General features: G+C 44.1%; 1 protein-coding gene across 3 annotated transcripts in view; it reads left to right on the forward strand.

The window, feature by feature from the left end:
• Positions 1 to 26543, forward strand: part of atf6b (activating transcription factor 6 beta) — a 64579-nt gene that overhangs the window by 19523 nt on the left and 18513 nt on the right. For 2 of the 3 annotated variants that reach the window (XM_052043666.1, XM_052043668.1), the window contains exons 2-10: positions 2902 to 2984; positions 4243 to 4312; positions 5093 to 5190; positions 9599 to 9767; positions 11057 to 11251; positions 13813 to 14030; positions 15650 to 15835; positions 18258 to 18349; positions 23288 to 23434. In XM_052043666.1, coding sequence (XP_051899626.1) covers positions 2902 to 2984; positions 4243 to 4312; positions 5093 to 5190; positions 9599 to 9767; positions 11057 to 11251; positions 13813 to 14030; positions 15650 to 15835; positions 18258 to 18349; positions 23288 to 23434 — 1258 coding nt within the window. The remainder of the gene's footprint in view (positions 1 to 2901; positions 2985 to 4242; positions 4313 to 5092; positions 5191 to 9598; positions 9768 to 11056; positions 11252 to 13812; positions 14031 to 15649; positions 15836 to 18257; positions 18350 to 23287; positions 23435 to 26543) is intronic. The other variant, XM_052043667.1, reaches the window with a different exon arrangement.

The following is a 26543-nucleotide window of genomic DNA, read 5'->3' on the forward strand; positions in this document are numbered from 1 at the left end:
ACAGAAGTGGGTGCAGGGTGTCCAGGAGAATGTCTTCAAAATAGCATAGCTTCAAAGTAACTGCTCTCCACAAGGCACTGCCTCTGCTTTACTGGGGATGTTGGTTGGAGTTATATGCTGAGTCTCTGGAGGGTAACTTGACTCCATAACATTTGAGTGTACTAGCCACTGAACTAGACCAATCCAAGGGAGGCTAGACAGTTTGGATTTATATGCCTTGATTTAGAAGAATGAAGATTTAGAAGAAACATACAAGACCCCAAGAGGGTTTGATAGGGTAGGTGTTGAGGTGTTTCCACCAGTGGAAGAATCACAAACAGGGAGACATAGCTTCAAAATTTAAAACTGAGGTGTTAGAAACTTCTTTGAGCATGGTGAATCTCTGGAATTCTCTGCCCGAGGGTGGTGCAGGCCAGGTCATTAGATGTATTTAAGGTGGAGATAGAGAAGAAGAGGTCGTGGAATCAGATTTAAGAGGGATTTAGACAGGCACTAAATTAGGCAAGACATAAAAGGATATGAACTAAATGCAGGCCAGTGGGATTGGTGTAGATGGGCAAAAAGGTCAGTATGCACATAGTGGGCTGAAGGTCCCATTTCTGTGCTGTAAGACTGTGCTGTTAAGTATTTGGCATGGGCTGTTAACTGGGGGTTAACAAGGGTCCCCTGCAGTTCTCCACCTCTGGCTGGAACATCTAAGAGCTTCTTTCCCAAGGAAGGCACACTTGATTTGAGTTGGTACAGCTGGTACAGGAAGGAAGAGATTAAGTAGATCTGTCTTGCATCCAATAGACAGGATGATTTCTTCGAAATCTTTTAAATTCTTGGAAGGGTTGAAAGGTTGGATACTAAGAGGCTTTTCCTTAACTGAAGAGTCTAAAGCCAAGGGTCACAGTATCAGAAAATGGGCTCGGTCATTTAGAACAGATATGAAACATTTCTTAACACAGAGGGCTGAGAAACTTTGGAATTGGGTAGGAAAGTGGACAAGGCCCAGGATCAGTCATGATCTTTTTGAATGATAGAGCAGGCACAAAGGGCCTCTTCCTGTGTCTGTCTAATTCATTTGTCTTGATAGTTTGCAAACATTCTTCTGTGGTAAATGTCAGAGATGGTTGGGTTTAAATGCATGTTGTTTCGTTCAGTGGAATTAGCAGAATGTAAGTGAGGGATAAGTTGTCACCTCAGTTTGTAAACACTTGCTGCTTCTCTGCCATCTCCCTGAGACACTGGTACTAATAAAGTGTCTGGAAGGTCCATTTGTTCTTTAATGAGTCGATTACAAGATGCTGCTGGAATTTTTAAGAGTTGCTGTCTCTGTCCCTTCATAACTTTCTGAAGTTGTATTAAAACAGCAGCTGGTCACCAAGCTATTGGAATATGGCAAATGTTATAGTCATTCTCCAGATGTGGAGAATTGTTCATCCCTAGCTACCCCGGAGGAGGTGGTGCTGAGCTGCCTTGATTCACGGTGAAGATGCTCCTGCAGTATTGTTGGGGAAGTTTCAGGATTTAGACCCAGTGACAATAAAGAGACAAAGGCATTTCCCAGTCAGGATAGTGCAGAGGCAATTCACCTGGATGTTGCCTGAATTGGAGGTCTTTAGTTAAGGGGAGAGATTGGACTGTCTCGGCTTGTTTTCCCTGGAGCAAAGAAGGATGAAGGGTGACCCCTCCATGGCCTCTGTCTATACCTCTCAGTCTCTTGGTGAAGCAGCCACCACCCAGGTCATTCTTCTCCCCTCTCCCATCAGGCAGAAGATACAGGAGCCTGAGGGCACATACTACCAGGCTCAAGGACAGCTTCTGTCCCACTGTGATAAGACTATTGAACAGTTCCCTTATATGATGAGATGGTCTCTTGACCTCACAATCTACCTCATTATGACCTTGGACCTTATTGTCTACCTGCATTTCCCTGTAGCTGTGGCACTTTACTCTGTAATCTGTTAGTTTTTACGCTGTACTACCTCAATGCACTGTGTAATGAATTGATCTGTACAAACAGTATGCAAGACAAGTTTTTCACTGTACCTTGGTACAAATGACAATAATAAACTAATACTAATATATAAAGTTACAAGATAGCATAGACAAGATCTTTTTCCCATGGTAGGTGTATCAAAAACAAGAGAGCATTGGATAAAGGTGAGAGGGAGCAACTAAGGAGGATCTGAGGAGAGAGTTTTTACACCGAGCAGATGATATCTAAATATGTATTTACTTAGCTCAATAGTGTCCCACACTGGTTAGAATGGGTTTCTGCAGTAGTCTAGATTAAATCATATGAACATAGAGAGGAGCATTTGTTCCTGCTCTGCCGTTCAAACTAGCACTGTATCCTTTGATCCTGTATCTTTCAACCTCTGCCCTGATTATATTCAGTGACCAAGCTTCCAAAGTTCTCTTAAGTAGCAAATTCCAAAGATTCACCCCCTCCGGGTGAAGAAAATGGCTGATCCTTATTTTGACACTGTGGCCCCGATTCTGGACACCTTTTGACACCATGACCCCTGGTTCTAGCCAGTGGAAATGTTATCCTTGCATTCACTCTATCAAGCCCCGTAAGATTTTTGTCTTTTTCCATGAAGTGACCTCTTATTCTACACTCAAATCCCAGAGTACTTAATCTCCCAGTTGACAAACCTGCCATCCCAGGAATAAACCTGATGAACCTTTGCTGCACTGCTGTTGCAAGTATATTCATCCTGGAGAGGGAGATCAGTGCTGTACACATTATTCCAGATGTGGTTCTACAGGGCTCTGTGTAATTGAATGATGTTCCTGGGTCCAGCATTCATTCTCCAGATTTATCCACTATAGTTGAGTGATATTGTGGAATAAAGATTTTCATCTCAATAAGACATTAACAATATACATCTTCTCTTTTGTTTTCTGCAGATGCCTGTCTGTACAACTATGAAACGATGGAGGAGATGGATGATTCTGTTGATCTCTTTCACTGCTTTGACAGTGCCACAGAGGTATAGAACTAGAGTTTTAAAATGCTGTACCTTGTCTCCTCTGTGCCACCATGGTGTAACCTTCCAAGTGTCGACCATTCTGGGTCCAATCCCTTTAGAATCTTTTGCAGATTCATTCAACTGTGTGATATGTCTGGTGTTAATGTGCTGGGGAGGAACTGTGGAGGAGGTGAAAGAGATGTTGTGACTTCTGGCTTGAGAGGGGTGTCACTCTCCATTGACTCCATGGTGATTTTCCTGCTCCACTCTACCCATGTCACATAAATCTCCATCTCCTGATCACTATATCCTTCAATTTCTTCCTCCCTCATGGCTTTCACCAGCTTCTTCATAAATGTATCTGTAGATATTGTGCATAGATTACTGACCAATCACAATTATTTGTGAACATATAATGGAATATGCTGTAGTGAGGAGACCCAGGGGTCGTGAATTTGTAACAACGTAGGCAACCTTGAATGCCATTGAAAACACACTATTGTTGTTAGCATTTTCATCCCTATTTATTATAGAAACCAAAAGTCCAGACATTTGCTTTAGGTCTTTAATAACCTGAAAATACCTGATTTTGCAGAACGATGATAACTGGGTAAACACCCCTGCTGTGAGCCAGAAATAAAACTCAAAAAAAATTCAAGCCCCGAGTAAATGCACAATCATTGGGTCAGCTAACTTGTTCCTGACGTGTTGTCTGGGTGTGAGTCAGGTGGCCAATTGTCTAATTCCACTGCCATTACTTTCCATCTGTTTGCCCACACGTCCCAGCGATGTCCCTATCCTGCTTTCTAAATCATCCAAACTGGAGTTATTTTTATTGGGAACAGTGAGTTGGGAATTTCACCAGCGAGAATGCAGTGGGTTCACCTTGCACTGGGTCCTTAACCTAGACATGCATTTCAGCATAATACAGGAGTGCTGCATTGCTTGAGGTACTCTGTTGTCGGGTGAGACATTAGACAAGGCGGACATGCAATGTCTACTGTGAACTATCAGCAGAGCAGAATGGAAAATTTTCTACCAGCTTGCTCCACTGTCAGTCCCTCAGCTAAAACCACCAAAAGTAGCTAGCTCATTGTTGTTTGTACGATCCTGCAATGATTAATCAACAGCCATGCCTCCATCACAAATTCTACAGATACCATTCATTGACTGATTATGGGGCTCCAGGATATCAAGAGCGGCACGTGAATGAATTATTTCAGCAATGTTTGGTGTCCTACAATTGCAATGAAGTTGACTGCCTGTTTCAATGTTTCAGTTTGATTTGAATATGGAAATTGGACTACCATACTCCCCTTGGAATCCAGTGAATGATGACAGCTGTACAGGTAAGGACTCCAAGGTAAAGCTTGTGGCTGAGGCCAGAGATTGCTGTGATATGAAGGTGGTGTCTTACTCAGAGATGCTTGAACCAGGAACTGGTCAATGGGGTGAGTGACTTAGGGCATCACTGGCATTTTTACCTCAACTTTCACCATTCATTTCATGTGGTTCTGGTAATTTCCGATAACTAGTCCACATGCTTCCTCCAGACTGATCACTTTTACAGTTTCTTTTGCTTTGCATTTTCACACCTTGCATCATCCTATCTCTCCTGATGTCACCCTGTTGCAGGAGTATCCTTGTTCTCTCTTCCCCGCCATTCCCCCTCTCTCCATTGCCTGAAATCTTTCCCCCTCTAAATATTCCCAGTTCTCAGGAAAGGTTGCTAACCTGAAATGTTAGCACTGTTTCTCATTCTTGAGCTGCTGCCAGAGCTATTTCCTGCTTTAATTTCAGATTTCCAGGATTTTGTGTTATTGTTTATAAAGCTCCTTTAAGAACAATCATTGGCATTTAACATTAGTTGGAAGTTGACAGGCTGTCTGAAGGTGATGTGTGGATGTACAGTTGTACATATAGCAGTGTTTCTATGGGAATGGTCTCGGCACCGTATTTCCATTTGCCTGCCCACACCTATAAATCGTGCTTTCTTTGATCTCCGATCTAGGGTTGTTTTTAGTGGGAACAGCAAGAATACAGTGAGTTCACCTCGCTCTAACAGGGCTGTTTCTCTTGTTACCTAAACCATTATTATTGCAAATTAAGCTTAACTGTTTCTTCCGCAGCAGATCTGCAAGTTAAATTGGAACCGCTGTCACCTGCATCTTCTCGCTGTTCAGATTCCTCACTTTCCTCCTCTTGTGACATTCCCTTGATACCACAGGTAAGCAATTACTCACAGTTTATAATGTGGCTGGTTGACCACTGGATTGATCTCCTGATGTGTTGGTGCAAAATGGCTTTCAGTAAGCCCTATTTTCCAATGCTTCTTCTCGAGCCCTCTTGGATTGAATAGTATCCTACAAAAGTCCTTCAGTAATTAGCAGTCATTCTTCCTTCAAAAGGCAAAAAATTGATGCAGATATAGAGCAACACAAAATGCTGGAGGAACTCAGCAGGTCAGGCAGCATCTATGGAAGGAGTTGGTTGGAGAATATCGATGACCAACCCTTGGCAAAGGAGAGAATTAATGTACAAGTCATAGAGTAATACAGCACGTAATAGTAATACAGCACAACAACTCATCTGTGCCGACCAAGATGCTTCAATGAGCTAGTCCCATTTGCCCACATTTGGCACATATCCCTCTTAAACCTTTCTTATCCATGTACTTATCCAAATGTCTTTTAAATGTTGTTATTATAAAACATAGAACAGTACAGCACAGAACAGGCCCTTCGGCCCACAATGTTGTGCCGACATGGCTAATCCCTCCTACCTACAGAATGCCCATATCTCTCCATTTTCCTCTCTTTCACGTGCCCATCCAAGTCCTTCTTAAAAGCCCCTAATGAATTTGCCTCCACCACGCTATCAGGCAATGCATTCCAAGCACCCACCACTCTGAGTTTTAAAAAAAAAAGTACCCCTCATGTCTGTTCTGAACCCACCCCCTCTCACCTTAAATGCATGCCCTCTGGTATTGGATCGCTCCGTGATGGGAAAAAGATATTGGTTGTCCACCCTATCTATGCCCATAATTTTGTACACTTCCAACAGATCACCTCTCAACCTCCGCCGCTCCAGAGAAAAGAGCCCAAGTTTGTTCAGCCTCTCCTGATAGCACATGCCTTCTAATCCCGGCAGCATCCTAGTAAGCCTCCTCTGCACCCTCTAAAGCCTCTATATCCTTCCTATAGTGAGGTGACCAGAATTGCACGCAATACTGTAAGTGCAGCCTAACTAGAGTTCTACAGAAATGCATCATAGTTTCCTGACTCCTATACTCAATACCTCAATTAATGAAACCAAGCATTCCATAACCCACCTTAACCACCTTATCTACTTGTGTAGCCACTTTCAATGAGCCAAGGACTTGCACCTCAAGGTCTCTCTGCTCTTCAACACTGGCAGTACACTCTTGCCCTTAGGAGTGTACTGCCTCTTGACATTAGTCCTACCAAGGTGCAACACCTCACATTTATCCAGGTTAAACATCTGCTATTTCTCTGCCCACATCTGCAACTGATCTATATCACACTGTATCTGTCGCCAGTCTCTACACTATTCCCAATTTACCAATCTTGTATTGTCTGCAAACTTACTAACACACCCATCAACATACTCATCCAGGTCATTTATGTACATTACAAACAGCAGAGATCTCAGTACAGATCCCTGCGGAACACCACTACTCACAGGCCTCCAGCCAGAGTAAGTCCCTTCAACCGCCATCTATGGCCAAGCCAGTTCTGGATCCACACAGCCAATTCTCTGACCCCATGCATCCAAACCTTCTTGATTAACCTATTACGTGGGACCTTGTCAAATGCCTTACTGAAGTCCATATAGATGACATCCACAGCTCTACCTGCCTCAACCACTTCCTCTGGCGGCTCATTCCATATATGCACCTCCCTTTGCATGAAGAAATTGCCTCTCAGGTCCCTTTTAAATATTTCCCCTCTCACTTTAAACCTAGGCCCTTTAGTTTTTGGTTCCCTTTCCCGGTGCATTCAAACAAAAGAAAATAAATTGCAGTGTTCTGGAGAAAGTGTGGATGATGATGATGATGATGAAGATTTCTTTATTAGTCACATGTGCGTTGAAACACACAGTGAAATGCATCTTTTGCGTAGAATTTCCTGGGAGCAGCCCGCAAGTGTCGCAACACTTCCGGCACAAACATAGCATGCCCACAACTTCCTGACCCGTACGTCTTTGGAATGTGGGAGGAAACTGGAGCACCCAGATGAAGCCCACGCAGACACGGGGAGAACATACAAACTCCTTACAGACAGCGGCCAGAATTGAACCCGGGTCACTGGCACTGCAAAGTGTTACGCTAACCGCTACACTACAACTAGGGTCCTACCTGAATAGAGCCAGAACAGCCATGTTGTCCTGTGGTAGGCCATTTCATTCATGTTTGTCTCCAACAAGATCCACAATCCTTCATGGACTGTTGATGAATGGGGCAAGGGGAATGACCCAGCTTTCACCTAGGAAAGGATTTTCATTCTACCATGGATTTGTAGTGCTGCTGAGGCTACCATGTCATCCAATCTTCCAGCCCTTCCTTGAATTTGTTTCACCCTCCAGCTGCAGTAAGGAAATAGAAATGGTGCCAACAACACCCACCCCATGCAGCCTGTTGGGTTGAAGGGAGCGAGACGGAAAGGATCATTTGTATGCACAGATTAGTTCTGTGGTGCATGAGATGGTTACAGCTTTTTAGACATAAAGCAGTTATCCAGATGGTGACTGGAAATCCAGTGTCAAAACATATTACTCTATCAACCAATGACGTTGCAAGCATTCTTGGGGTTGCGTGAAATTTTTACAGCAGCAAATGGGCTATTTTGAATCTGAGAAGTCAGACCATGCATTACATCAAATGGTCTTCAGAATCGGTTATTCAGTAAGGTGCTCACAGCTGAAATTGTAGCATTGTCTCTCAATGAAAGTCCACTGATTTCTCCAAGACTAGGATTGATAGACAGTTCCATGATTGATTATTTCTCTGAGCAAATGGCAGTGATTGGAGCTTGGCCAAAACTCGACAGCAGAGGTGTTGCCTCCAGGCACAGTTGACAGGGCTGTCGGCCAAGAGGATGGTATTGGTATCAGTTTATTTTTTGTCGTATGTACCTAGAAAAGCTTTTGTTTGCATGCTATCCACCCTTTCATTGGGCAGAAGATACAAAAGCCTAAAAACATGCACCACCAGGCTCAAGGACAGCTTCTGTCTCACTTTTTTATTTTTATACAAAATAAACTCTATTCATAGTAAAAGAAACTATATACAATAATAAACTGTTCAAACCTTTACATTTGTGTACAGTTCAATTCTTAGTGTTACCTTTTTATATATATAAAACAAAAAACACAGCACCGATGTCACACGTGTGGCTCCCTGAGGTGATACCCCAATCCCATATTTACAACCTTTGAGCGACTTCCTCGCCTGCCCTGCCCCTCCCTCTCCAGTGGCAGAAGAACCCTAAACTGTCGTCCTTCCCCACCGAGCCCTCGTGCTGGCTGCACCCAGCTTCAGTGCGTCCCTCAGCACGTACTCCTGCAGCCTGGAATGTGCCAGTCAGCAGCATTCCCCTACGGACATCTCGCAGTGCTGGGAGACCAACAATCTTCTGTCTCACTGTTATTAAGGCCATTGAGTGGTCCCCTTATACAATAGGATGGACCCTTGACCTCACAATCTACCTCATCATGGCCTTGCACCTTATAGTCTGCCTGGACTTCACTTTCTCTGTAACTGTAACACTATATTCTGCATTCTGTTAATTGGTTTTTCCTTGTACTGCTTTGATGTACTGATGTTGTGAAGTGATCTGTATGGTTGGCAAGCAAAACAAAGTGTTTCGCTGTACCTTGGTACATGTGACAATAATAAACCAATTACTAAGTACATCGAGGTAGTAAAAAGAAAAACAGAATGCAGAACATAGTGTTGTAGTTACAGAGAAAGTGCAGGTTGGCAAATAAAATGCAAGGGCATGGACACAGTAGTTTGGGAGATCAAGAGTTCATCTTTAGCATCTGAGAGGTCTGGTTCAAGAGTCTGATAACAGCAGGATAGAAGCTGTCCTCGAGCTTGGTGGTATGTGTTCTCAAGCTTTTGTATCTTCTGCTTGATGGGAGAGGGGAGAAAAGAGAATGACCAGGGTGGGAGGGGTCCTTGATTGTGCTGGGTGCTTTCCCGAGGCAGTGGGAAGTGTAGGCAGAGGCAATGGAGGGGAGGCTGGTTTGTGTGATGGACTGGGCTGCGTTTACTACTCTCTGCAATTTCTTATGGTCTCGGGTGGAGCAATTGCCAAAACAAGTTGTGATGCACCCAGATAGGATGCTTTTTATGTATGACAGTGGAGTGGTTAAGTTACTAGACTGGCATGCAGAAGCTCAGACCATTGATCCAGAGACATTAATTCAACTCCCACCATGTTGGAGTATTTAAATCCAAGGTAGTTAAATGAATTTGGAATAAAGATCTGATAGAGGGAACGTTGGAAGTGCAAACCGTTTTTTGTTAAATTTACATTTAAGTTTTTCATTGCATTTGTGCATATGACAATAAATTTGACTTTGAATAAAACTCTCTCTTTTCCTAAAAGATTCATCAGAACCTAAACACAGAGACCACACTGCCAGTGGTGAAAACTGAGGACCCTCCCACACCACCATGTACCTTTGGGGATGTTCTCAACCCACCAGTGAATGGCATCGAGCTCAATGTGGTAAAAACTGAGAATGGGACCTCACCGGTGAAGCAAGGGCCAGCAAGTAAATTACATTCTCTTACCGAGTAAATTAAACCCCCAAAAAAGTACAAAGGATTAGTTGAGTGAAGCTTGTCTATTTCTCCAAAAGATTGCTTTCCGAGTCCCAGAGTTTGGTGAATTCTCCACTTGTGTTAATGGTCCTCCATGCAAAGCAAGCTGTATCAGGCAGTGTTTTACTCTCACTCTGAGAGAGATTCATTGCTTTGTTTTAGTTGGGGTTGAATGTTTGTGCAGAGAATGAAACTTGCTATCACTTATTGATCTCCAGTTGACTGTTCAGAGAACTGCACAGTCTGGCCTCTATAACTACAAGAAAGGGAAATGAGGACACCGGATGAGGAGCAGGAATGATACATAGGGCCCTGTGGTCACACGTCAAGGAAAAAATAGGGCTGATAAAAGACGGATAAACAGAAAATGCAGGAAATGCTCAACAGGTCAGGCTCTATCTGTGGAGAGAAAAACAATTAATGTTTCAGGTCAAAGATTCTTCATCATCCTGTTCCTTTGTTTTTTTTTAAATTATGAAATGGTTTGATAGTACAGCAATATCTGTGCCGAGCATGATGCCAAGTTGAACAAATCCCTTCTGCCTCTATATCCCTCCGTTCCCGGCATATTCATGTGTTGATTTAAAAGCCTCTTGAATGCCATTATCGTATCTGTTTCCACTACTACCCTGGCAGCCTGTTCCAGTCACCTACCATTCTTTGTGTAAAATAAACAGAGGAAAACTTGCCCTGCACATCTCCTTTAAATTTTCTCCCTCTCACCTTAAAACTATATCCTCTAGTATTTGACATTTCTATCCTGGGAAAAAGATTCTGGCTGTCTGCCATATCTATGTCTCTCATAATTTTATAAACTTCTATCAGGTCTCCCCTCAGCCTCTGACGCTCCAAAGAAAACAACCCAAGTTTGTCCAGCCTCTCCTTACAGTTCATACCCTCTAATCCAGGCAGCCTCTTGGTAAACCTCTTCTGCACCCTCTCCAAAACATATACACCCTTCCTGTAAAAGGGTTACCAGAACTGCTTGCAATACTCAATGCAACTGAACCAGAATTTTATACAACTGCATCAGTTGTATGAAACACACATGCTGCCTGAGTCTTCCCAACATTTTCTGGTTTTATTCGGTATTTAAGTTAATGGATAATGAGATATAACCTGTTGAAGACAGATTCCTGGCCCTGAGATTAGGTCCATTGCAACAGGAATTTAACGTGCATTTAATGTGATATTAGGCTGTGCGTCCTGCTGTAGTTTCACTCTTTCTTCTCCACTCCAGTACAAACCACCACAAGTATCAAGGCCAACAGCATCCTGTGCAGCAAACCGACCATTCAGCCCAAACCAGTTGTCGTGACAAGGCTGCCCACTGCTCCGAGCACCAGCCCAGCGAAGACGATCATTCTTCAGTCAGTGCAAACCAGTCTTCCTGTGTCTAAGCCACAGAGCCTGCCAGTAAAGCAAACCATTCCAGGTATGATCAGAGCGCTCTCTCACTCTCCCACCACTCTCACTGTCCCTCCCTTTTGCGCACATTATTCCAGCCCCTTGGTGCACCTACCCACTTCTTCCCTCACCCCCCCCCCCCCCTTTGTCCCACACACTCTTTCCCTTAAACCCTGTCACACTCCCTCCCCACCACCAGCCACTAATCTCTGCGATCATTGTGCTCCCTCTTCTCGTCTGTTGCCACCTTGGCACACTCACTCCCTAACCCCACCCCGGACACTCACTCGCTCTTTCACTTTTCTTCCACCAAACCCCGGATTCCCAACTCCCACTCCTCATGGTCACCTCTCTCCTTGTACAGGAAGGGCATGCAAACTGCTTGCATAAAACTGAGTGCTTAGAGAAGGGGAGGGGAGTAGAAGGGTTTAGAAATGTCACAGTGAACTCAGGGTGTGTGGCCTGTTCTCTCGTGTTTCAGTTACATAATTGTATGAAGCAGAAGGAGGCCACTCCACACATCATCCCTGTGCTAGCTCTCCTGTTCGTCCCACTCTCTGTTCCCTCAGCTCTGCATTCTCCTCTTGTATTTGTCTGATTTCCTTCTGTCATTTCATCAGTTTCCTTCCCTCTGTCACCAACACCTTCCAGATCATCAGTTCTTAATATAAAAAAAGATATCATTTTCTCTTCAGCTCTTGCGTCACTTATCTTAGATCGGAGGCTGCTGGTTATTGACTCCTCAGCTGGAAAGCATTTCTCCCACTTTACCAAAATCCTTAAATACTTCTAATTCTCTACATAGCTGCTCTGCTCCAGCTTCTCCAGTCTTTTCACATAATACATGTCTCTCTCTCTCTCCTGAGACTGTTCTGGAAGATCTCAGTGCCAAGTTTAATCTTGTTATGTTTCTGTGAAGCGCATTGCCCTGTTTTGCAATGTGATTTACAAGTTGTTGTAGTGCACTATTTAGTTCCACTGGATGGTGCAAGAGAGCAGTATAAACTTATTAAAATCATAGAAATGGGCTCTTTAGTCCACCCTGTCAATGCTGATCACAAAGTACCATCTATATCAATCCCCTAATCCCATTTCCTTAGGATTCTTTGCCTTGTCGTTTCAAGTGCTTATCTAGATACTACTAAAATATTATGACAGTAGCTGTCTCCACTACCCCCTCAGTCAGTGGAGTGGAGTGTGGCGGTAGCACCAGAAGCTGGGAGGCGATAGGTAGAGGTGATAGTGTTTCTGGTGCTATTCCCACTCTCCCCTCCTCCATCTGCATATCACCCCCACCCCCTCGCCTGGATCTGTCTATCATCTCCCAACTCTTCCCTCCACCTTCTTATACTGGTTATTCCCCCCTCTTATCTTTCAGTCCAGGTGAAGGGTCTCGACCCGAAACATTGACTATCCATTTCCCTCCACAGGTGTTGCCTAACCTGCTGAGTTCCTCCAGGGTTTTGTGTGTTACTCCAGATTCCAGCATCTGCAGTCTCTTATATCTCCAAACTCTTCTTGGCAGTATCACAATAATCTGGAAACAATACAGGAAATGTGGGTGTCATCTGTGGAGAGAGGCTCACAGCTGGCATTTTGGGTGGATGGCCTTTCACCTATCTTCTCATCCCTTCACCATATCTTGCTGCTCCTGCCTCTGTTTATTCAGCTTTCCCTTAAATACATCAGTGCAATTCTGTGGGAGCGAGTTCCACAGTCTGTTCAAAAAATTTCTCTGAATTGCCTAATTGGTATATTAGTGACTTTGTCAAACTTCCTGCCCCCATCAGTGGAACTATCATCTGTCTGCCAACCCATTTATTGTCTTAAAGGCTCCTCTCCCTTCTTGGTGAAAAGAACCCCATCTTATTATGTCCATTGATGCATAGAGGAATCCAGACACAGGAGGAAGCCTTGACTACCTAAGGCTGTTCCACTATTTTAGCAAGAGCATTTGTGACCTGACTCTAGATCCTTGCTTTTTCATCATGTCCTATAATATTTCAGTTATCAGAAACCTGTCAATCACCTAGAACCTATCATTCCATGAAAAGGTTACAAGCCAGCTGGTTAGTTAAAATTTAGAAGGGAGAGGTGTCTTTGAGTGAATGTGAATGGTAGTTGGATCCCATTCTTGAGGTACTGCTTGGTAAATTGGTTTATCGGTAAATTGGCTTATTATTGCCACATGTACTGAGGTACAGTGAAAAACTTGTCTTGCATACTGTTCATACAAATCAATTCATTCCACAGTGCATTGAGGTAGTACAAGGTAAAACAATAACAGAATGCAGAATAAAGTTCTACAGCTACAGAAAAAGTGCAGTATTCTTCTGCCCAGTGGGAGGGGAGAGAAGAGAGAATGTCCGGGGTGGGTGGGGTCTTTGATTATACTGGCTGCTTTACAGATGCAGCGAGAAATGTAGACAGAGTCCATGGAAGGGAGGCTAGTTTTGTGTGGTCACGGGCAGAGCAGTTGCCATACCAAGCCATGATGCATCCGGATCAGATGCTTTCTACAGTGTATCAATAACATTTGGTGAGGGTCAAAGGGGACATGCTTGTACTGAATGCACTCTTTCTTGCCAGTGTCAAGGCAATCGGTTGTCCTGTCCCAGTCAGACCTGGTGAGAATTCCTGTGCAAGGACTAATCAAGGTACCAGCAGCGAATGGGACCATCAATGGGATTGCTGCCAACTGCAAGCGGCCAACAGGCGTTGGCAACGGGATTACCATCAACAAACCTGCCACCAAACCAATCGTACCAGCACCAACACATACTGGAAGCAACTCTTCTGAGATTGACGTGAGTACCTGAATTGGCACAGAGTGGACCTGCTAATACTTTCAGAGTTTTAATAATCACTTGCCACTTTAGTTTGAACAGGCTTCTCTTTGGAACAGCTTTGGAACATTTCTGGCATCTCTGAACCTGAGTATTTAAGAAATGTACAAAATCATAATGTACCACAGTCTCTTGAGGTTGGTGTAACAGATCCCCTGGTGCTAATTGAAAATCAGGGGAGTTCTCCTTGTTATCTCGAAGGGGATATTTATCTCTCAACCAGAATTATTTGGAGAGGGGAGAGAGGGACCTGATTTGGTCACATTACTTGCTGTCTGAGGAAGCTTGCTGTGTCCTGGTTGGCTTCCATCTTCCTGCTTGTGTTCCCATTATGTGTAGGAGCTTTGAGGCATCCTGGTGTAGGCACTTGTAGAAATACAAGGGGTTTGTCACCATTTGTGTCTGTTTCCCAAGGCTCTCCTCTTTCTGTGTGAAATTATAAATCTAATCTTCCTCTTAAATTATGACATCACAAATTATATCAGAGAAGCTGAATCATTTTAAAAAAGCTATTTACTTAACATTTAAAAACTTAAATTTAGAAGTGTTTGCACCAAATCAAGTTCTAAACCATTTTGCAACAGAGAATAAAATACACAGCGATTTGAAGTCTGAGGAATTTAGACATGACTGGATACCTGGTAGAGAAGTTGGCTTTAGGTGAAGGTGGTGATGCTCCACAGCTAGGAGGTTCAGAGGTTCGGACCTTGGCAGGGAAACAGCATTTTTCCATACCAAGGCCTGAATACCTCTCTATCTCTATAACCTAGTCCAGCCCCTCTGCCATCACTATAAGCTCCTCTAGCCCCTTAACCCTCCACATCGCTGCAGTTTCCTCCAGGCCTAAAACCCTTCTTGGTCAAAATTTAACTGAAGCTCTCAGTACCAGATGGGGAAATGGCAGAAATTCCTGTTTATATTACATCATCATTGTGCCATCTTAAGTCACTTCATAGAAGTTATCGAACAAGGAATTGGTGGGAGCTACAGAGAGATATTAGACAGATGTCTAGTAGGAAAGGGGAGGGAAAAAGGGATATGGAATATGCTGCAGAGACGGGGAGGTGCAAGGGGCTGGTAAATATTCGAGCAGGAGGGAGGGTGCAGAGACTGGATGAGGTACCCAGATAGGAACTAGACTTTACAGAGATGGGGAGTAAGGGGCTGGAGGAAATTACGGAGGTGGGGAGGGTTGGAGGAGATTAGAAATAGAGAGGATGAGGTTATGGAAGGATTAGAAAGCACAGGTGAGTGTTTTAAAATCAAAGCATTAAACTGGAGCTGGCAAAGGTCAGCAAGTAGAGGAACAGTGGGTGAATGGACTGGGGAGAGTTAGGACATGGGGAATCAGTTTCAGAAGAGCTTGTTTGGAGCAAAGGAGGCTGATCAGGAATGTGTTGGAATAGTCAAAGCTGCAGGTAACCAAGGCCTGGATCAGGTCAGGTATGACACAAGTTGAAGACCTGCTGAGATGGTGTGAGGAGGCCGGAAACTGCACACCTCCACTGACCTGTCAGGCTGATAGGCACATTTCTCTGCTGTCCACTCCACATCGTTCACCGCAAAATCCCTCTCCTTAGATAAAGCTGCTGAAGCGGCAGCAGCGGATGATCAAGAACCGGGAGTCAGCCTGCCAGTCCCGCAAGAAGAAGAAGGAATACCTGCAGGGGCTGGAAAGCAAGCTGCGCGAGGCGCTCAGCGAGAACGAGAAGCTCAAACGGGAGAACTCGCTGCTGAAGAAGAAACTCGACAGCATTGTGTCTGAGGTGAGGTTGGAGCTGAAACTGAGAATCCCATTGTGATCTGCCTCTCAACTTCACCTCCGCCCTGCCCCGCCCCACCCCACCCTGCCCCACACCACCACTAGCATCTTGTGATTAATGTATAACTGTCCAATCCAATTGTGATATGTATGAGCTGGGGTGAAGGTTGCAGGCTTTATGCCGTTTCACTTCCAGAAATAGGGAATTCCACGGGTCTGGTGGGAAAGAGAGCAAAATAAGGCATTACTAGGAAAGAAATCACACAAGGGGGATTAAAGCAATTTTTTAGGAAGTGCATGTTCATGGAAAGTGTGAATGCCCAATGTACAGCTGGTTATGGCCAGAAATTTGCAAGCAATCCCTAGCTGCTGGAATCTCATACTACTTGTGGTTACCTGAACTTCGTTCTATTTGATTAATTGGCCAGCAGAGGGTGACATGCCTCCTGACTTGCTGGAATCGATTTCAACTCGTTCTCCTTAGTGTAGAACTCTGAGCCTCACTCCCTATTGGCTGTTAAGATCCTGGCACTGCCTCTCACCTTGTGATTGAACTATTCTTCGCTCCTCCTGCCCCAGACTTCCACTTGGGTTTTCCCAACTTGTTGAACTATCTGCAGTGAAAGAACGTACAGAATCCATGGATTCAGATGGGCACTCAGCTCATTGTCAACTTTTTGAAAGAATTCTTCAATTAGTCCCTCTCTCCTGTAGTTGCCCTGTGCCCAGCAGTTCCCCATTGCTTCACTTAGTCCACTTTATGCTTATCCTTCTGATTTTAAGTGTTTATTCAGTTCCTTTTTAGAAGTTCCTATTGAATCTGCTTACTTTGCCCACAAAGATTCTGTCCCCAATCACAGCCACTCTGTAAAAGCTAATCTCTCCTTCTGCCCATCCATCTCAATCCACTCCTGTTTCTTTGCCGTGGTTGCTTGATGACAATTTGTAAAGTTGGTCTCAAAACGTTGTAGGCAACTTAAGAAGCTATGCACATGTTAGGGACAGAATGTGGTTACTGTTCTGGCCCAAACTACGGAAAAAGGTTTGTTTCAACCATCCGGTACAGTGGGAATCAGTTGGTGCTTATTAATGGGAGGCAACAGAATTGCCCCTCACTACCTTCAGCTGAGAGTCATGCTCAATAGTAACTGAGCTCTGCATTGGTATCTTTGAGCATATCAGTGGCACTACTATATTACCCCTCTGGTGCTGGATGACTCTGGTGGCAAGATAGGGCAAGAGCCAGGAGAATGCAGCAGTCTCGCAACAGTGCTAGAGCCTGAACTGGGCAGATGCTGACATCTGTGCCTTCAGTTACACAACAAAGCCTGCAGGACCATCCCGCAGGAAAGAGAAAGCTGAGGAGAAATGTAAGAAACAAGAACGGAAGTCAGGTGTTTGGTCCCCGAGGCTTCTCTGCCACTCAATAAAATTTGATATTGGCCTCAATCCCACTGTTTCCCATAATGTTTGATTCCCCCATAGTCTAACATTGTTCCAGACTTCCCTCACCAGGAGGTTACATTTTCTTAACATCTACCCTGTCAAGCCCACACAGTATCTTGGGTGGCATGAGAGAGGGCTTGCTTCTCCAAAAAATCAGCAAGAGACGCATTAAAAATGGGACATGTTTAACCTGTGTGTGTACACAGCTGAATCAGATATTCACCTGGAGTTGCCAAGAATGTGGCTATCTTTTAATCTTTAATGTTTTGTGAACATAAAATTACAGTCCGCAGAACTCCATGGACTGTGGACCGCACTGGTGGTGCAGAAAGATGCATGAGTGATAGAACTGAGTGGTTTAACCATGGCAAAAGGCTGATGCGGATACTTTGTGGAAGAGAAGGTGGGGTGGCAGCCTGATAAAGATACTTCCATTTGAGTGTTAAAACTCTACACAAAAAGCAGTCATTAATTCATTTAGGAATTCAGAAGAAAGCTTTTACCGTGAAAACACAGAGAATGTGGACTCACTCTCACAGGGAGAGGTTGAGATGAATGGTAGGGATGGACACAAAGGAAAATGGGAAAGAAGAAGGAATAAATATGTTTTTGGGGATCGTGTGGGAAGGAATGGGTGTCTGGTCTATACATGGAGCTCTGGGGCTGAATGGCCTGTCTGTACTGTAAGTGCAATGTTGGTAAAACATGGAAGAGATTACCAGCCAGAGAGAAAAAGGCTCATGAATGTGCTCAGAGCCACCTCAAAGAAATACAACATCCCCACACAGTTCCCATCAGTACCACTGTTTTTTGTACCAAGCAGGGAGAGACCGGATGTGTGGGCCAGCAGTGTCCAGCTGCATACCCAGCACTACCTCCTCTGGCAGAACTCTCTCCCGTCAGTCCCTGAGAAAGGCATGTAGGACTATGGCTTTACTGCAGTGTTTTTGTTGACAATCATCCTGTGTCTAATTTTCCAGAATACCGAATTGAAGCTAGGATCGGGTAATCGGAAAGCAGCCTGTGTGATGGCCTTCCTACTCTTCATTGCATTCACCTTTGGACCAGCCAGGTGAGAGTGTCATCATCATCAAACTCTGGTTTCACTGTTGTTTAGCAGTCTCTCCACTAGTGGCTAAGGTTAAAGTCAGGGCAGGTCAGCATCTGCATTTATTGTCCTGATGCAGGGCCTCAACTTGAGGCATCGACAGTTCTCTTCCCCCAATGATGCTGGAGCAAGAAACAAGAGGCTGTAGGAATCTGGCAGGTGAGGCAGCATCTGTGGAGGGAAATGGACAGTGGACATTTTGGGCCCATTTCTCTCCACAGATGCTGCCTGACCCGCCGAGTTCCTCCAGCATTTTGTTTCTTGCTCCATATTCCAGCATCTGCAGTCTCTTGTGTCTATGTTTATTGACATGCTCACTTGCTAACCCATACCAGGGACGGTCTCAAGATGAGGGATCAACTGTTTAGGATTGAGATGGGAGGTATTTCACTCAGAAAGCCGTGAATGTTTGGAATTCTCTACCCCAGGGCCCTGTGGCAGTTGCGTTATTGAGTGTTAAATGCTGAGGTCAGTATATTTCTGTTCACAACAGGGAATTGAGAGAATACAGGGATTCAGGAGATGAGGTTAAGATACAGATCTTATTAAATAACAGAGCAGGTTCAAGGGGCCAAATGGTCTACTTCTATTTATGTTGTCAACTTTGTGACACCAGTAAATAAAAGTGCAGTAAAATTGAGTGAGCACTAATGAGGAGATTATTCAAGGTCTTCGTGGAACCTTTTTGGGATATTTGTTATTATTTTTCCCTCTGCAGCCTCCTCTCTCAAGGATTTCTCAAGGCTTGTGCATAGCTGATTGTTCAGGCATGTCACAATCTGTGATCCATGTCTGGGAAGCAGAGTGAGGCGATGCATAGTTTCAGAGTTGGAGCAAATCCCACCTGTCTCAACACCTGAGTTAGTGGCTGCTGTAATGGAAATAATTGCTTCCTGAATTAACCCTTGCAAAGCTGAAGCAATTTCCAGGTCTGTCTTCCTGAGAATGTCCTCCAACAATGGAACTTTTGAGCATTACAGCAGAGAAGGCCATTTGGTCCATGGAGTCTGTGCCAGCTCTTTGTAGCGTAATCCAGTCAGTCCTGTTAAAATGCCCTTTCCCCTGAAAGTTTATTTCACAGAATCATAGAAATAGCAGAGAAAGGGGCACTTTTCTGGACCACCTCATTTATGCTTCATTGATACCATTTGCCCTCATTAGTTCCTTATCCCTGCACCCTTTTCCTATCCAAGTACCTGCCTAATTGTTTTTTTAAACATTGTAATTGTAGTTGCCTCCAGGACCTCCTCTGGCAGCTCGTTCCAAATATTCACCACATCCTGTGTGGGAAAACATACCCCCAGATCTCCTTTTAATATCTCCCGTCTCCCCTTAAACCTGTGCCCTCTAGTTCGAGACTCTCCCAAGTACTGATCCAGTTTCCTTTTGAAATCGTTTGTTTCTCTCTTTCCACCACCATCCTAGGCAGTTAACTCCTGAATTCAAAAAAACAAGGTTGTCCCTGTATCTCTTGCCCAAAGCTTCTAGTCTTTACTCCATCAGCTATGTCTTTGCACTAAGGTAGGTGTCACGCTTAACTAAACCATCGTAAAAAGAAGAATAGGATTGAACAGAATCAGCATGGATTTAGGAAAGGGAGATTGTGTTTCACTAACCTGTCAGGGTTCTTTGAGGATGTGAAGAGATGATGAGAAACCAATGAATGTGGTGTATTTGGATTTTCAGAAGGCTTTCAATGAGATCCCAGGCAGGAGTTTGGCCAACAAGGTTAGAGCACACAGAATTCAGGATAATATTGACATGGATTAAGAAATAGTCATTAGTCATAAAGCAAGGAGTGGGATACTACAGGGATCAGCACTTGGGTGTTCACAAACAATATCAGTGGGTGGGTTGAGGGGACCAAATGCCATATTTCCAAGTTTGCTGACTGTATATTGCTGGGTGGGATTGTGAGGAGGCTTTGAGGAGAAATGGACAGCAGAGTGAGTGGGGGAGAACGTGGCAGATAGAGTATAATGTGGAAAAATGTGAGGTGGTCCACTTTGCTGAACCTAAAAGGAAAGCTGACTGTCCTTTATATGGTGAGAGATTGGATAACGTTGATGTTCAAAGGGATATGTATGGTGCATACACAATTACCGAAAGCCAGTACTTAGCTGCAGCAAATAATTATGAAGGCGCATGTTACATTGGCCTTCATTACGGGAGGATCTGAGTACAGGATACCTGGCTGCACTTACACAGGGACTTGGTGAGACCACAACTGGAATATTTTGTATAGTTTTGATCTCCGTACCTCAAGAAGGACATACTTGACAGATGGAGTGCAGCTGAGATTCAAGGGATGGCAGGTTTACCTTATGAGGAGAGACTAGGTCTAGAGTTAAGAAAAATGAGCAGCAGTTTCATAGAAATAAAATTCTGAAGGGGCTCAGCAGGCTGGATGCAGGGAGGATGTACCTCCTGCCTGTGTAGTCTGGAACCATGGGTGGCAGTCCCAGAATAAGGAATAGACATTCAGGACTGAGGTGAGGGGAATTGTGTACCCTGGAAGTTCTAGAGATTCACTCATCAAGTTCATTTATAACAGAGATCAATAAATTTCTGGGCATTAGGGGGGTCACGGGGATAGTGCAGGAAAATAGCACTAAAGTACAGATCAGCCATGAGTGGTGGAGGAAGCTAGAGGGGCCAAATGGTCTGTTGTTCCTCCTCTTATTTCGTATGTTCTTTTATCCTTAGTGATGAGGTTGTATGTTCCCTGTTCCCTCACCAGGCCTTGGGAACTGTTGAAGGTTTGGAGCAGCAGGCCCGTAACCAAAGTGGTTTTAGCTCACTGCTTAGACCATCTACCACACCCACAGGGGTGCACTGAAATTTCAAGGCCGTTTGTCTCAAATTACCCTCATCCCCTGTCCCACAATGTTATTTCTGCACCTGTGTAATTATTCACTTCCAAAGTCTAAACGCCCTGGAAACACGGCTTGATGTTCAGGCAATTCTCTCAATTCTCTCAATTCTCAAGAAGGAATTTAAAGATCGTGTAACATTTTAATTGCATGTCCTGTAGCAGTAATGACAGCAGCAGCTGGTGCAGGTGCAGCCTTGGATACAGGCAGTAAGCTGTGTCAGAACAGCGCCCTAAATTTGATTTCATCAGATGGAGCCAAGTGGGTGGCGTCAGTTGTCTACATTGACACAAAAATTCGGGCTGTGGTTCTGAGGAAGTGTGGCTGTTTTGTAGATTCCATCTTTTAGTTGGAGTTACTGCAATATAATGTTGCTTGAGGTGTGTATATTGGCCAGGGTTCCATAGATAAATCTACTTTTATTTTTCTCTGGAGCATCGGAGGCTGAAGGGAATTTATAAGATCATGAGAGGCATAGATAGAGTAGATAGTTGAGATCTTTTTCCCAGGGTAGAAACGTCAAGTACTAGGAGATGTGCATTTAAGGTGAAAGGGGGAAAATTTAAAGGAGATGTTCGGGGCAAGTTTTTACACAGTGGTGGGTGCCTGGAACAGGCTGCCAGGGGTGGTGGTGGAGGCAGATAATGGTATTTAAGAGGCTGTTAGATAAACACATGTGGAGAATGGAGGGGTATGGATCATGTCCAGGCAGAAGAGAATTAGTTTAATATTACAAAATGTTTTTTAACGTCTGCCTGAAAGGATAGATGGGGTGTTGCCTCAATGTCTCACCCTGTACTTCAAGGACAAAATTGCTGGAAGAAGTCAGTGGGTCGAGTAGCATTCATCGTTTCAGGTTGACATCCTGCATCAGGATTGAGTGTAGAGGAAGATAGCTAGTATAGAGAAGTGAGAGTGAGGGATAAAACTGATAGGTGGAACCAGATGATTGGGGGGAGCTGGTGGGTAGGCTGAACTGGGGAGAGGGGGGTAGTGCTGGTAATGTGATAGGCTGAACTCACTCATCACTGGAATGGCAACTTCACCGGCTGCAGCGATACCATTTCTGATTGAACCAGTGTAAGCTCAACTAGGACCCAGTTATGTTTCAGAAAAATCCTCAGTATAACACTGTTAAGCAGTTCTTGCACTTAACCAGCTCCCATTTCAGCACCCCTAACCACCTGTTATGCTGCTTATTACCAGGTCAGGACACCCAAATCACTCTACGGCTAATGGAGTACTCCATGAATTGTAGCCACTGTTGTGACGGCAGCCAGCTTACAGGCAGCAAGCTGCTACAAACAGCAATAACATAACCCTCTTTATTAAATGATTACCATTCATTGAAAGAGTAATATTGGCTGAAGGTATCGTTACCTTTCCTAAATAGCAACTTCTACACTCACCTGAGAGGGCAGGTGGGTTAATGCTTCGACACTCCTTCTGCCACACCAGGTGCCCCAGCTGAAGTGTCTGGAATGGAGTCATGAACCCATGTGATGTGTCTGCATTGAAGCAGTGGATAGGCTGAGGGGGTTCCATTTGGTACAGAGGAGGCTGATGGAAGGTTTAATCAACTGTGAGACGTGCATAGGGTGAATGGGAAGGCTCAATTTCCCTTGTCGGTAACCAGAAGATGTGGGAAAGTGTTTCTGCTCAGAGGGTGGTGAAGTTCTCTGCCTGAGAAGATGGTGGAGGCAGAAACTCTCAGTACATTATATAAAAGCATACCTGGGTAAGCACTTGAGCAGTGATGCTATGGACTGAGGGGTGGGAAGTAGGAGTGATTTGAATATCCTTCCTTCGGTTGAGATGGACGGGATGGACTGATTGGCTTCGTTCTGTGCCATAAATGTTTTTGGTTGTTTGTGACATCATTGGTTCTAAGACACTTTGAGATGTCCCATAGTTGTGAATGATGCTTACGGAAAGTGCTTTATGGCAGATTGAAGAAACCACTGAGCCAAGGCTAGCCATCTTGCACTGTTTAGATTACCAACAGTTGTTTTTGTCTGCCCTGTGCCAGTATAACAGAGAAGAAGACAGACCTCTTCCAGAAACAGCAAGAGGATGCTTACGTGCAGCGGCACCTGCTGGCTTTCAAAGAGGAGCAGGCCACAGAGAGTGCAACACAGCAGGCAGCAAGAGATTACAAGCAGCAGGACAAATTCAGGTACCACAATCATTCATCCGAATCACTATGACATTTCCCATCTCCTCAGCTTGGGTTATTCAGAGGTAAAGTCAAGAGCATTTCAAACTGGCTCTGTGTGTTTCTGAAACATTCCATTTTCTGTTTATTAAATGTCAAAATATATGCCATGTTATATAATAATATCTTGTCAGGTTTGAATGGTACACAAATTCAATGAACAAAAATGCAAAAGTCACACCTGTGGATACTGGAAAACTGAAAGTGCTGATATACTCAGCAGGTTGGGCACATAAAACGGTTAACTTTTCAGGTTGATGTTCCATTGAAACATTAACAGAATTATGGGTAAACCTGGCTTCTTGGACTGGTGATTTCAGTTGAATGCTGCAGTTGGAAAGGTGAGATTTTAAACAATGACCATCTGCCATTAGATTTGACTGTTAAAGTCACTCTTAACCTGCCTTGCTTCTTTCAATCATTATGAATGTGGACAAAGTCAAGGTGGTCCAAGACAATTGAAGACCATGCTCTCCTGCACGGTGTTAACATTCACACATGTGAAGCCTACTTGGACTCCACATGCACACTCAACCTACATGTGTGCCTACACACAGGTTCTTGCCCAAAGGCTCTTCCACAGAACATGTCCCTCAGCCCTCTTCCACAGAACATCACAAGTGGATGGGGTGGTAAAGAAGGCATTTGACATGCTTGCCTTCATTGGTCGTAGCATCGAGTGTCAAAGTTGGGAAGTTATGTTACAGCTGCATAAAACTTTAACTTGGCCACCTTTGGAGTATTGTGTGCAGTTCTGGTCACTGCATTACAGGAAGGATGTGGAGGCTTTGGAAAGGGTGCAGAAGAGGTTCACCAGGATGTTGCCTGGATTGGAATGTATTAGCTATACAGAGAGAGTGGATAAATCTGGATTATTTTCTCTGGAGCATCGGAGGCTGAGGGGCGACCTGACAGAAATGTATAAAGTCATGAGAGACATAGATCATCGGAGTGTTTTTCTCAGGGTGGGAATGCTAGCATGCATGGGTTTAAGGTGAGGGGGGAAAGTTTGAAGGAGGTTTACCAGGCATGTTTGTTTTACACAGGGATGGGTAGGTACCTGGAACATGCTGCCAGGGGAAGTGATAGAAGCAGATATGAAAGCAACATTTAAGAGGCACTTAGACAGGCACATGAACATGCAGGGAATAAATCGTACGCAGGTTGATGGGATTAGTTTAGGTTGTCGTCATAGTTGGCTCAAATATGGTGGGTCAAAGGGCCTTTTCCTGTAGCGTACTGTTTTATGATCTATCTCCCTTAGTCTTCTCCCCTAACCCTACATTCCTTCCATCCTGCATCTCACCTCTGCCTCTTTGAGACCCCTCCTTTAATACTTCCATCTTTTCTCCTTGCCCTCCCTCTTTCTGACCTCCCCTCTCCTCTTCTCCCAGCTCTCCAAACCTGTACGCCCCCCCCCCCCCCTCACTGCACTTCAGCTCACTGTCACTACCTTTCACTTGCAGTCCCAGAAAACATCACCTTTGTTGCTCCTGGGGGGGGGGAGGAAAAAGAGCTTCTTTGCTCACGTAACTCAAAGCACTTATTGAAATCAGCTCCGCCACTGTGAAGCTTTACTTTGTTCAGACATCTTGGCATTCACGTTAGTGGATTTGCCTCAGGCAGATTTTTGTTGCTTTTTATAAGTCTGAATGTACACAGTCTTTTCACGTTTACCAAAATATATTGGAATGGTAATTGTTTGTCTCGATAACTGGGTGTTACTGTCATTTAGTTTAATATTTCTGTTGGCATCTCACTAATTGTAGGATGCTGAAGGAACTGAAATGTATAATTCTTTGATAAATGAACCAGTGGTCTTAATGAGTGAGGAACTAAAGGGAATTAACCAAAGGGAAAGTACTTGAGAAATTAAGGGGATTAAAAGCTGACAAATCTCTGAACCTGTTGAGCCCATTCCACGGATCTAAAAAGGGGTGGATGCCAAGATCGCAGATGCATTAGTGAAGATCTTCTGCAAAACCCGAGCCTCTGAAATATTCCCAGCAGATTGGTAGGTAGAAAATGCAACACCTTTGTATAAGAAAGGAGGGAGAGAGTAAATAGGGGAACTAAGGATTGCTCAACAGGTTCCAGCAGTTTGTTGACATCTATTATTGGGGTGGACAGCATGGGTCTATCAGGATGAAGCGATTGCTTAGATCAGGCTTTCAATAACCCATATGAGAAAAGTATGTGATGGTGAATTCAGATACGGCATTGTTTTCACTTGATTGGTTGAGATTGTTTGACAGAACATGAAAGGTACGTGGTATGACATCTTAATGCCTTGTGCTTCTGAAATAAGACTTGCAAACAACAGGTGTATCCCCAATCTCTCACTTGCATAATGCTGACTGGCTGAAAATTCATTGTATGTAGGTTGCAGCGTGGGAGGGGTAGGTTGCATTGGATTCCCAAAAATATCCAGATGGTGGGGATGATGGAGAATACAGGCCATTCCCAGGTTACGAACGCCTGACTTACAGACACTAAATACAAACAAGCTCCCATAGTACTTTGAAATACAAAAGTACATACATACAGTACATTCATTCCTAGGAATGGCAGAACTAGCTTCCTCTCACCATCTTTAGTGATTGTTTTCAATGTGTTTTTGATGCTGTTCATTGCAATACTGTCAATGCTGTCGTTACCATATCGAGTGATTTTTTCTGTATTTTCTGACAGACAAAATTGACTCATGAACATCTGTAAAAACAGAACACATTCATTACCCTGGGACAGCAGTTTCATTTAATCATTTAGTCTGTCTAAAGTAAATTTTCTAATGCTGCTATGGTTATTGTGGTGTTTTGAGGAAGAGGAGACAGCCACAAACTTACAAAGAGAATTTGATCCTGGGCTGACAAGTGGCAATTCAACTTTGATACAGATCAATTCAAGATCGTGGTCAATGTGCACTGCACAGCTAAGATGGAGCTTGGCAAGGAGAAGGATGTTGGTTTACCCATCAGTAACTGTGGATTCGTGGTGATGTTGCTACTCCCAGTCACCAAGAATCATGCTGGAAGTGTGTAAGATCCTGGTTAGACTGAAGCCTGGTCCC

This window comes from Pristis pectinata, chromosome 34 (assembly GCF_009764475.1).
Source record: "Pristis pectinata isolate sPriPec2 chromosome 34, sPriPec2.1.pri, whole genome shotgun sequence".
Classification (NCBI taxonomy): Eukaryota; Metazoa; Chordata; class Chondrichthyes; order Rhinopristiformes; family Pristidae; genus Pristis; species Pristis pectinata.